This window comes from Salmo salar, chromosome ssa06 (assembly GCF_905237065.1).
Source record: "Salmo salar chromosome ssa06, Ssal_v3.1, whole genome shotgun sequence".
NCBI lineage: Eukaryota > Metazoa > Chordata > Actinopteri > Salmoniformes > Salmonidae > Salmo > Salmo salar.
The window spans coordinates 39,683,981-39,696,478 of NC_059447.1; the positions used below are offsets into that span (position 1 = coordinate 39,683,981).

At 43.4% G+C, this 12,498-nt stretch overlaps 2 protein-coding genes across 2 annotated transcripts in view; one reads left to right on the plus strand and one right to left on the minus strand.

The window, feature by feature from the left end:
- The first annotated feature begins 233 nt into the window (after window positions 1-233).
- Window positions 234-12,498, plus strand: part of LOC106607328 (apoptosis regulator BAX) — a 78,346-nt gene continuing 66,081 nt past the window's right edge. Inside the window, exon 1 of the mRNA XM_045720553.1 lies at window positions 234-446. Within this exon, the coding sequence (XP_045576509.1) occupies window positions 377-446 (70 nt within the window). The 5' untranslated portion in view covers window positions 234-376. The remainder of the gene's footprint in view (window positions 447-12,498) is intronic.
- Window positions 2,156-10,147, minus strand: LOC106607332 (beta-1,3-N-acetylglucosaminyltransferase lunatic fringe). Its single transcript, XM_014204196.1, has 7 exons — window positions 9,584-10,147; window positions 5,143-5,191; window positions 4,738-4,840; window positions 4,471-4,621; window positions 4,095-4,346; window positions 3,897-3,982; window positions 2,156-3,754 (listed from the first exon to the last, which is right to left on the minus strand). Exons 1-7 carry the CDS (start codon window positions 10,013-10,015, stop codon window positions 3,688-3,690), a joined length of 1,140 nt encoding a protein of 379 aa, XP_014059671.1. The 5' UTR covers window positions 10,016-10,147; the 3' UTR covers window positions 2,156-3,687.

Consider the following 12,498-nt stretch of genomic DNA (forward strand, 5'->3'; position numbering starts at 1 on the left):
AACCAGTCAAAACAAATAGAAAACCTTAAGTCCATGTGTGTTTAAAGTACTTATGAATTCATGTCAACTGCCACATGGGAATTCTCAGAACTAACTATCATTTAAAGGGTGGCAGAGCAGACAGACAGAGACTAGATACATCAGCTATTCATGATGACTGACGCCCAGGGTTAAAGCCACAAGTACGGCTAGGGTGAGAGCAGACAGTTTGACTGACACGGTTCTGGAGAAGCTAACACAAGGAAGACTGGAGATTGAGTGTCGACTGGCATCAGTGTGTGGAGAAACAACAACTATGAGGACAGTTCATCATTTAAAAACGGAATTTGGATAGTGGACTGGTTTGGTTCCTAAAATCTTTATCAGTGATAACAGGATGTGGCACAACAATACCCCCGGTTCGATTTCAACATTATGTCTAGTCGCCAGAAGAGATGAGGTTACAGGTCTGTAGCATCCTGTTGTTGCTCTCTGATAACCCTCTCACCAGTTACATGTCTTTCTGTTTGTCATCTGTCACCTTCTGTTGTGTCTGTAACTACACGTCTATGGTTGTCTGTCTCATATACTCAGGCTACAGTCCCACTGAATGGAAGTCCTATCTCTCAAAGCATATTTTAATTTTTTGACTCACCCACTTTACATTTACAGTCATTTGTCCATTTAGAAAACGTTTCACGTGAAGGGATGAAGGACTCGTCAGTGAAGCTGAGCATGTGAGACAAATTACCAGAGAAAACATCCAGACCACAAAGCCATAATTATAGCTTGGCTTGGTGATATGTAGTGGGAAAAGTTACAGGCCCTTAATGTGTCTGAAGCTGTTTCAAACAGACATCTGTCATCAGGCTCTCTCTCTCTGTTCTCTCCTCTCCAGTGACACATGAAATGATAACTGCCCCCCCCCCCCATCTTTATGGAGGTTTGAAATAAGGGTGAAATGTATTATATGACACAAGCATGTTAAAACCATCACTCTAGTAACCGTATCCATATAACCAGTGGCTATTGGTTGGGTAAAACTGTAGAGGAAGGAAGGGGTTCTTTACTGGCACTGGACCCATGTGAACAGCATCAAAATGGCTAAAGTATATAAACTCTTGTACAATTAAGTGGTTAAGTCGCCGATGTGTCATAACGTTGTCTTCGGCACCGAGAGCGGTTTGATCTTTCACTTAGAAAAACAAAGGTTTTATATGAATAACAAATCCGTAAGTGAAGAGTAATGTGATCTCCTACAGCTTTGGCTCTGAACTCTGGTCTGACTCAGTTACAGAAACATTACCTTGGTCAGTCATTTCAAAACCTTGAGGGAAAAGAAATTCTGAGAAGCTTTTCTGCACAATGTTATGAGACTGCATTGGTTGAGTGATGGATGTTGTTGGGTCCATCTTTCAGATCAGGCAGGGTACTGTATGTACAGTAAGAGGGGTACAATGCGTTACCCACAATTCATCATTGCCAAACTGTTTTCCCAAGGCTCGGTGTCACACTGTATGATGAATGATTTCCTCCGTCTTTTGCATAGAATTCTAATGTCTGAAGAAAAGCAGTGGCTCCGTCTGTCAGACACAAATGTCACATCTGATCACAACTTCAGTGGAATTAGGATTGTGACACATGGAGAACTGTGGGCCTGTTTATTTCCTCGCAATCCTTTTCGATCGGAACAATGTCCTTTCCCATACCCAGTGTTGAAGACTAATAAATAAAGTCTGAGTTGTGGCTTTTGTGTGTCCCGTTAGCATTATAATTTACAAGCTGGGCCTTGGCCAACAATGACTCACAGAGGTTGTTTGCCTAAATGCTTTAGTGAGACAAGCACAGAGCCTTAGACAGTACATAAGAATTTGGGCATTGCCATTTCTAGTCAGCCCTTTTCTTTGGCATGGTTGTGAGAGATGACAGTTTACAATGCTAGTTTTTAAAGGTCATGCCTGGGTGTGCCTTCTAACAGACGGTTACATTAAAAATCATGGCAAGTTATGACACTTTCATCCCTTCTAAATAATAAGGATGTGATTGAATAGGCTGATATTTTGTTCACACACTATCTGTAAAATACAAGGATTATTCCATTCTAACCTTTCTGTAGAAGTAGATCTGTAATCTCATGCTATGAATGGTATGTAATAGAAGACAAAATACAAAACAATTGTTTCTCAGCGGTTATCCAACTTTATTTCAAAGTGTCATGTTCAGGCACCACAGTGGTTCCTATGGTAATAACATCAGGATTTGATTGTAATCCCTGAGAAGCAAACATTAGAACCATCCAGATACTGGAGGATAAATAACAGCCATTTAGCGCAGTTACAACAAGCAGTAAAAAAACATGTCCAGGTCATCAAAGTCATTTACATTCTAATCCTCAATATACACATTTAGCGTTTCAACAAAAAAGCACAGTACACAAGTACTGCTTTATAATCAACATATACAAGCCTACCCAATATGGGTCATTTACAGAGGAACAACACCTCTGTGTGTGTAAACACTGGTGTTGCTCTTGCAAAGCTCAATACAAAACCAACCCGCATACTCACTGAGGAATAAGTTAGACTAGTGTGCATGGCTCTCCATCAATCCATTTTGTGCAAAAATGATCAGAGAGTATTACATGTGTTGATGGTAATCTATAAGGTAAATATAAACTCTCAGTGGAAGAGTTGGAGGTAATTTAGCTACTTCACAAGAGCAAGCAAAAGTTCATTTGAAACCCAGCCGTGCAATTTTTAAACAAGAACATCTTCAAACAAATCAACAGTTGATTGTAACAGAAAAAAATATCAATATCTTTGCTATATTATTTTCCCTGATTCTATCAAATGCAAGGAATGTTCTTAAATGCAATCAAATCTAGAGATATTGATATTTTGGGGGTTATGTCATTACATTGTTGGTTTTGACACAGCTGTGAAACATGTCTAAGAATGTCAATTCATTCATTTAAAACTATCAAATAAGGGGAAAAGTGCTTATTCCTGATACACCTCAAATTTTATAACCTGACGGCACATTCAGAAAACTGCCTTCTGCCAGCTCAAATCATATTAGTAATAACACTGACAAATCATTAACAAAAAGCGCCAAAATATCTTCATATTATTGTTTTTGTCCGGAGTCTTCTGAAATGAACAAAAATAAACTACAATCAAAAATCCCAAAATGAAAACCATTTCCTCCACAATCTCACAAATTCTGACCGTCTGATTATTTCTATAGAACCTAAAAGGATCGCCTTGAATGGCTTCCAAAACCCAGAAGAAACAAAAAGAAATCGAACAATAAGGCAAACAACTCAACGGAAATTCAACAAATTAATCATGTAAAGCTGGCAAAAGGCTTGGATATATAAGTAGTATATTCTATAAGAATTGCAAATACATTTACAAGCAACATTTAAAACAAAGCACTGATTGCCTGCAAAGCCATAATGCTGAAAGCTCCTTCCCACTAAGTGCCTGCCTGGCTCCTCTTCCCCTATGCCAGGGGAGGAAGCCAAGACACCACACAGGAAGGAAATGTCCAAAGGCGGGCCGCACAGCAGCCCAGTAAAACTATCGGAGTACGTGTGCCACAAACAAAAATACAGTGACATCACAGTCCGATACCAAACACGGGTCCCCACCAGCCTTTCAGATACCGAGGCACGGCGGGGACGAGGATACCAAAGGAGCCGGTCACCTAGTAGGCAACCTGAAGCGGGCACCAAGGGGTGTCTGGGTACAGCAAACAGTGCACAGACTTAAACCTGGAACACAAGGAGAGAGAGAAAGAGACATGGAGGTTAGATTAACAGAGAAAAAAAGATACCCTCTTTACAGTCAAAATAGTTCAAGTAGAGTAGGATCGCCATTTGTGTATTAGTAGTCATGCAGAGGGCAATGTCTCACCTTGATGGGTCTTCCTCCACTGGGAAAGCCCCTTTCATATTGATGATGTTCCTCTTGTTCTCAAACATTCCATAACTCAATGTGATCTGGAATAAGCAAAGACAGGAAAGAAATTAGCACCCCTACCCAATAAATTCTGATAAATGCTGAAACTCTATTCTCAGTGAAACGACGGACGGACACACGTTCACATCTCACCTGTTTGTGAAGTTCAGATCTGGACACCTGTTGGAGGTTCTCCAGATGGGAGTGGAAGAAGTTGCTGCGGGTCAGAGGCACCCCCAGCACCGACTCGATGATGTAGCCGATGGTGCAGTCGTCAGGCAGACGAATCTTCTCTGCCGTGTTCATAAAATGGCCGCCACTGGCCCATGGGCTCATCTTCAAAGCCAGGCCTCGGCTCACACAGAAGCCGGCTCCCCCAGTAGCAAACCAGAAGTTTACTGGTCTCTGGGGGGGAGAGAGAGAGAGACCACGAGCATGTTAGGTTGTTATGCAACCCTTCTGAAGCATGTCAAACTTTTTATAACCAATTGAAAAGTTGTTATAAGCCAGGAGGGCTAAGTCCACCTACCATCTTGTCTCCTAGCCTCTCTGTGGCCTCGATGGGCCGGTCCAGGCTGGGCTTGCCAATGTACATGTCCTGGGTGTGGGGGTAGTGGGACAGCAGCTTCACCAGAGTCCTCATGTTAACGTAGTTATCATCATCCACGTGACAAAACCACCTAAGAGGGGAAAACATTGTTAAAGCGTTCTAATATTTCAATTGGAACAATAGTCACTATCAAATCTACAATGACATACAGCCTGGGTAAATTCATCACTTTAAATAGACACTTACTTTTTCCCAGACTCAATGAACTTGTCATACTCCACAGCCATCTTGCAGGATAGAGCTTGGCGGCTGTGTGCTGCTGAACAGTTGGTGTTGATGGCATGACTCCCTGTAGGAACAATGAGGGAGGAGATAGTGAGTTACAAACTAGTACCTTACAAGCTAGCTAATGCAAGTAATTGTAACTATAGCGCTGTTAGAGCCTTTTCCACACAGTTTAACACCATCTGAGACTAAGACTACATGCCCCAGGAGCTCAAAGCAACAAATTCCATGGGGATTAAAATAGGGGCTTGGTTTCTCACTATCAAATCTGGACCTTTAATGTTGAACTAATCCCAGCTACTGTTCAGGTTAAGATAAATATAAAATGAGAACTAAAATGTTTCTAAAAAAAAATCCAAAACTCACCAATTTTCTTCTTCAGCTCCTCATCTTCTCCATCTGTGAAGATGTAGGTCTGAAAAGGAGGAAAAATACATCAGATCACGTTGTGGGAGTGGAACATCCATGAAATCAAAGCCCCTCACAGAACAAGTGGTGGCACAAGAATCAGCTGGATTCCAAACTACAGTATGTCTGATGTCCTTCTTCACCATACATCAAATTCACTGTGATGACCAGCTATCAGCAGTCTTATGCATGTGGAGTTATACACATGGAGTTAAACAAGCCCCACTCTAATAAAGGCCTCTTATGCAATGTCCCCCTCTCTCCATAGCAACTGTGCAGGCCCCCAAAAGTATCCCAGACATAGAACAAAGAGGGAAGCAACCAACCCCCACCACCCACTGACCCCCAAACACACTAAAGACCCAATTCCATTCTGGATCTGTACCCACTCCCTAGCTCCAGCATGTTGACTAGAAATACAAATCGATGGCCATCATACAGATATCAATAGGGACATCCCCAATGATAATTTCAGCACCACCTGTGTGACACAGTAAGGTCTTAGCAGCCAAAGAATAAAGCTGTAAAGGTTAGAATACTGCAGGCTGGTGTTTAGTTAACAACAAAAGGCAGCCTCAGTGGCACACTTAAAAGAGCAGGTAGAGATTAGGAGTTGTTTTATGGTGGGTAGGGCTTAGCAGGTGCTAGGCTGATGAAAGGGCCCCCATGGCCTGTTTGTGTCTGCCGTTGCCTGTTTGTGTGCGTGTCTGCCGTTGCCCGTTTACTTTTCCCCTCTCTTGTGAGACAGCACCTGCCTTATCTCCGCCGCATGCCCCAACACGCCAGGTAGCAGCTCCCACTCAACCCCACACCCTCCCACCCTTTCTCGCTGCTCGCGACCTCCCAACAGCTAATGACAACTGAACCAACCCCACATTCCCACTAATTGATTGCTGCCTCTGACTGTTGAGCAGCAACAGCCATCTGAGATCTGCATCTTAACAGTGGGGCTGGCTGAGTTCATGCCAGAGGGCGATAAGACATTCACTTTTCTAATAACTCCCCTCCCATTTCTATACTTCAGTACTATCTGCCATCGGTGCCAAAGCTTTATCTGATTGGTTTGCACAACAAACTGGGAGCAGATGTTGTGCGATGGATGCTGCAAGGCCCTGGGCCTGTGTTTGTTTAAGGAAGGGTGGTGGTTTCACTGGTAAAGGGATCAGAGGCTGGCGCTGTTTGCTTTAAGTCCCGCTGAATGGACAGCCTAATCACTGAGGCAGCTGCCAGAGCGGCCCGGGTACAGACAGAAAGGGGTCGAATGGGGCTGATGGGGGGGGTCTCACTGCTGATTAGTAAAATCGAAATCTGTGTGTGGTCATTCACCCTCACTTCAAGCCCCTACCCATCCCCCGTTCCCCCCCTCTCTCACCACCCCATACGCTGTCCCTCTTCAATAGAACAATGCCGGGTGTTTTCATGCTGGTTAAAGTCCTCCACTGGGTAAATTCTAACTATGTTTGCTGGTATTTGCATACAGCTGCAGCAGTTAACTAAAAGAGAAGTCTCCAAAGGGCTAAATGGCTTTTGTCTTAACTGAAACATTAAAGAAAAGTAGTCACTCAAACAGAATACTAATTCATTTACCCCCGTAGTTTGATAAATCCTGTCCTGTGAGGAGAATGAACTGTATTTTTTTTTATGATGACTGTCTGAACCACAGATGAGATGAGGGCTGGACTGCACTCCTCCCCACTAAAGAAAGGCCTGGCACGGCCCAGTCTGAGTAGAGCATGGTGCCTGGCTGGCTGTCTCAAGATCCCCAGGAAGGAAGGGCACGGACTACACCCCCCTCCACTCATCTCCCTCCATCAATACCCCCCCCCCCACCCCAATGCCGCTTTCTCCCTTCCCTTTAGCACAGCACTAAAGTCACTGGAGTGTGGACTACAGTACAGGACAGAGAACAGGCCACCTACAGACACAGAATGACACTTTCCCACTCTCTGGCCAGCTGGATATCCATACACTCATTCCTTCATACTGTGAAGGGCTATTTGATTAACTCAACAATGGAGCCAAGTCTTCTTCCAAACTGCCAGACGTACAGACGCTCGTTTTGGGAGGGCTGGCAAATTAATATAATCTCAATTAAAAATGGAATGCATATCAAACCACTATGTCACTGCCAGGCTATCAGCTGTCCTGTCCAGACAACCAGAGTCAATACCTTTCTAATGCCCATTGATGTGTAGTTTAGAGCTAGATTTCAACCTGTGTTTTGTTGCTAGTTATGTACTGCAGAGCCCAGAGTACTACAAGCCAGAGAATGCTGTTGCTGCACAGTTTGTTCTCATTGTTTTGAGGCTCACTCACTAGGGAAGCTGCATTGTTCCAGGGGGGAAATCTGCTGAAACACCGGAAACAAGGGCCTACTATTTGAACAACCCATGCATAATAACAAGTTGTAAAAAAAACCATCATATTTATCATGTTATGTCACAGTACTTTTGCTTACTCACTAACTTATGACTCACAAAAAAATAAAATCTATTGGGCCTTTCACTACAACTATTCTCTGAACCAAATAATTTTTTCCCCCCAATAACTTTAATTTCATGTAATAAAAAACAAACTTCTGACCATAATACAAAATCAGATAAATGATTCTGCCAGACACAGTAAGCCACAGGCACAATTATATCATGGTAATCACAGATTGGATCAACCCTCTCTATTTACATGTAAACATTATCTGATAGCAAGTCCGTTGGCTTAAGGAAACAGAAAGTGTATATCTTGTGCTGGAAATACTAATCATGGCTCTGATCTGCCCAGTGAACCAGTGCACAGTTCTAGTCAGGCTTCACCTGCTGGCAGAATGCCATGATATCTCTACCAGCTTCAGATAGCAGCTACAGACATGACCAACTGGATGCAGTCAGCTGAGCTCCACAGGTGAGCATTATCATATAACCTGGGTGCAGGTGTCCATATGTGCTGGGAATGACCTGATTCCTATGACTGGCATTAGAACCATCCTTTGTTCTCTAACTTCTGGCCACCTGTCAGCCTTCCTCCAGGAACTCCCATTTGTATTGTGGGCCCAGGCTGTCCTTTATGCCTGCACTGGCTCCCACCAGCTGCCTGATTAAACCCTGCTGTTAACCCAGCTCAGAGAGAGAGTTAACTTACATCATCCACTACAGTAAGCGCAACACACTTAATGGCCATGTAAACTGCTACTCCCCAAACTCTATTGACAGCCCATCTTCCTGAGCATAAAAGTTTAAGAACTAGGACAGATGTCAGATAGACTTTCCCTGTATCGGCTGTAGTAAACTCACCACAGACCATTATGAAATGGAGGGAGTTTTTTTTGAATGGGCTACTGTATTTGATAATGTGATGCAACTTGTGTTCAAAGTTCCATTTTAATGGCAACAGACTCCACTCACCCCACTTCCTCTGTATACAAAGAGAGACAGTGTTGCCATGACTAACCTTGCCATATTCAAAACACCCAACACCGAGTGGGGTTTGGCTTGGGATGGAGAGAAGAGTTCTTACAAGAAGGTGGATAAAGAATGTGTGATTGTGCCCGAGGAGAATTTCATTGACTTCTGAAAAATATGCGTGACAACTCTGGGTAGTGGATAAAATCACTTTGACTAGCCTCTGTATCCTCTCGACTACGGCTGTGAGTGCCTTTGTGCACTAGTCTAAAAGAGCTTGGTTCTCAGGGCAGCATTTTCAAACTCAGCGTGCTACTCCCAGCACAAACTTCCCTATAGATGCACCCCTTTGTCCCAAGCATCCCCTTAACGAAGCCCCCGTTTTTCCCCATCCCTTGGCTGCTTGACCCAGACTCAGCTCCCACGTTCCCATGGAGCGGCTGAGACAAGGGGGCTGGGAAAGCTTTTCTTCACCCTTCAGAAAGACGCTTTGTTAGCCCTGGAAAGGGGACAGCACTGGAGCTGCTGCTGTGAGACATACATTGCACCAGGGCATTCACAGGGACACCCAAAAGAGTGGGATAATAGAGAGAGGGGAAAAAGGAGGGGTTGCAGAGTCCTGAAACTGCTCCCTATGTTCTCGGGGGCATCACTCAAGGCAGAATACAAAGTGACAGAGCCTAAGGAACTGAATAATTAAGAGGGTAATATGGACAGTTCAGGAACAAACAGTTCTCACCTGACATGAGTGGGACTGATGTTTCAGTGGGTCAGCAGTAACACTTAACTCTTTGGTGGCTTGTTGTAAAGCATCTTTTATGGGAGAAAATTAGGCCTTTTGCCCATTTTTGTAAAAGCATTGTGTGCTATGGTAAATTGCCTAGACTACGCCTACTAAAAGGAAACCTAGTGAAAATATGTGATTGTTTTATTCTAGGCTATGTCCATGGAGGATTTAAAATGAACCATATTCTTCTGATAATAATGTAGTATTGTTGGCTTACCTGCTGCGTGTTTCTAGAGATCCAGGTATCCAGAAGGAGATTCAGTCGAGACTGATGGAACTTCTTTGTGGTCTTGACAGCGATGAAGATGTCATCTGCACTTATGTCCTCTGCGGGGGAGGCATCTGTCGCTGACTGAGCGGACCCCGCAGGCTTGTCCGCCTCTCGCCGTCCCCGGGTCAACTTGGAAAAATACGCAGAGAATCCTTTTTTTGCCTGCGCCTCAGAGTTGACCTGTTGCTGAACAGCCTTCACTCCGTCCGTAGCCAAGGTGTCCATGCTCTGGAGTGAGCGTGTCCCCATCTCTCTCTGGTTTGGAACCTCGTCTACCTGAACTCTTTGATGCTGCGCGACCACCAAGAGCAACAGAAGGCAGGTGAATCCTGCACTGGTTATAGAGATAACCGTTTTCTTACCATAACTTTTCGACATGCTGATATATTTGAAAACTACAACATGTAGTTGTATACTGAGAATCACGTATATTGAAAGTCCATACAGTAATTCTCTCCAGAATGAACAAAGAAATCAAACAACCTTCCCGTGCGTCTGCATTATTGTAATACAACGCAATTTTGTTCTAGCCCAACTTTATAACCTACCCGCCAAGCTAGCCACGCCTCATGGGCGGTCTGTAATGTGCCATTGCGATCTATTGTGGGGACGCTGAGGAAAGACTCTCCCCCCAGGCGGGATCTACATCGTAGACACGCCCACGATTGGAGGGCGTGTGTGTGTGTGTGTGTGTGTGTGTGTGTGTGTGTGTGTGTGTGTGTGTGTGTGTGTGTGAAATACATTTTTTAAGCCCATTGTTACTTTTGAATTCCTTGCCCGCCAAAGTTTTCACATTCTGCCTTAATAACCTACAACTATTTTCTATAGGCACTTTGCTTGTTCTTGAATCTACTATAGGTAGGCCTTTATAGTCATTTGGTAAATATAACATAAAAATATGTTGCTGTGTGAGCATGTGACGTATAAGTTTGAATAAAGAAATAATATTAGCAGGAGGAGATTAAGGAGGGGATCAAATCCTATGGTTTTCCTTATCAGGGAAGTCCCATGGCAGTTACAGATAAGAGGGAAAGATTTATTCTAAGAAAGCAGCAGGTGGACATTGTTAATGTTTTCAGTTAGCACCTTGTCTGCAGCTGGTGGTGGTGAAAAGTAGCATTTTTCAAATAGGTTTGAATAATTAAGAAGCCTATCTGGTTTTAGTTGGCCTGTTTGTGATTGTCATCAGAGCCTCACAATCTACAAGAGATGATGCCTAATTTAATAAATCTTGATTATATTTAGGCTACTTATACTTATACATACATCCTTGTGATTTTTGGTTTGTTTGGTTACAGAGCAGGCTTCTGAGTTTACAATGATTGATTAGGCCTGCCATTGGAAACTTCCATTTAGAGCCGGTGGATTCTGTAACATTTGGCTACGTTTCACGTCTTACAAATGTCCCTCAGATATAAAAAGTTGGACTCCTCATTGAAATTCATTGTGAATTTATTCAAATTCTGCCAAGTGTGGACAGCTTGTTCACCAGCCAAGCAAATGCAATTATTCTGCATTGACCTTGTAAGGGCTTTAAACAGTTGGCAATTCCTCAGCCCCTGTTATTTAAATTCTGTCTCTCAGCCAGTGGGGTGGCTGACCCCTGGACGTGACATGAGTTCCAGCAGACCGACTGCCCTGCAGCTGGCAGTGACAGGTCTGAATATCTACACTCATTCCCACCAGTCTCAGTCTCAGACCAGAGAATGGCAAATGGACCAATCAAACTATTGGATGAGAATTATAATCTCATGTTTCTCAAAAAAAAAAAAAAAATAGTTTGATGTGAAGAAGCATGTGAATCATGTGAAATCATCTTTTGGTTAGAGGGGTTAGCTTTAAAGTCATATGGAGAATAGTCTAACGGTGACTATCCTTATTTGCAAAGTCATCTAGCTAAAGCCCTACCCCACCACTTCTGTTGTTGAGCTAAGTAAACCAGAGTAAATTGGTATGGATACAACCTTTATACTTCTAGTCCTCTTTTTTTACCTGACATCACAAGGACTGGTTGAGCCAAAAGAGAACACACTGTGAGATGGAGAAGAAGAACCAGTTAGAGAACACACTGTGAGATGGAGGAGAAGAACCAGTTAGAGAACACACTGTGAGATGGAGGAGAAGAACCAGTTAGAGAACACACTGTGAGATGGAGGAGAAGAACCAGTTAGAGAACACACTGTGAGATGGAGGAGAAGAACCAGTTAGAGAACACACTGTGAGATGGAGAAGAAGAACCAGTTAGAGAACACACTGTGAGATGGAGGAGAAGAACCAGTTAGAGAACACACTGTAAAATGGAGGAGAAGAACCAGTTAGAGAACACACTGTGAGATGGAGGAGAAGAACCAGTTAGAGAACACACTGTAAAATGGAGGAGAATAACCAGTTAGAGAACACACTGTGAGATGGAGGAGAATAACCAGTTAGAGAACACACTGTGAGATGGAGGAGAAGAACCAATAAGCCTTTCTCCTTAAATGACCCTTTTAAACAAACTGAAAGGTAGGCTTTTTATCAAACAAAAATCACAAAACGTCGCTGAGAAGTAATCCTTTCACTTCGATTTGTTCCTACGGACAAGTCCTTTTGTGCATCTTTTAAAACAGCTCACAAAAAGGCAGCTAAAAAACAAGTATAAGAAACCAGGGATAGGGGGTTGTCTCCCTGGCCCTCATTCTTCTTGGATCAACAGGCTCTTTCTCCTGGTTCTGCAGGAGATTCGTCCCACCTCTAAAAAGGCTTTTGGTCAGACAGCTCCTTGGACTCCTGGGACAATGACAGTTGTTAAAATGGCGGGTGAAATGTACTAAGTGAAAGTCCTTCTTCTATACCAGCTTTATGCCAGCCATCCCCCTTTT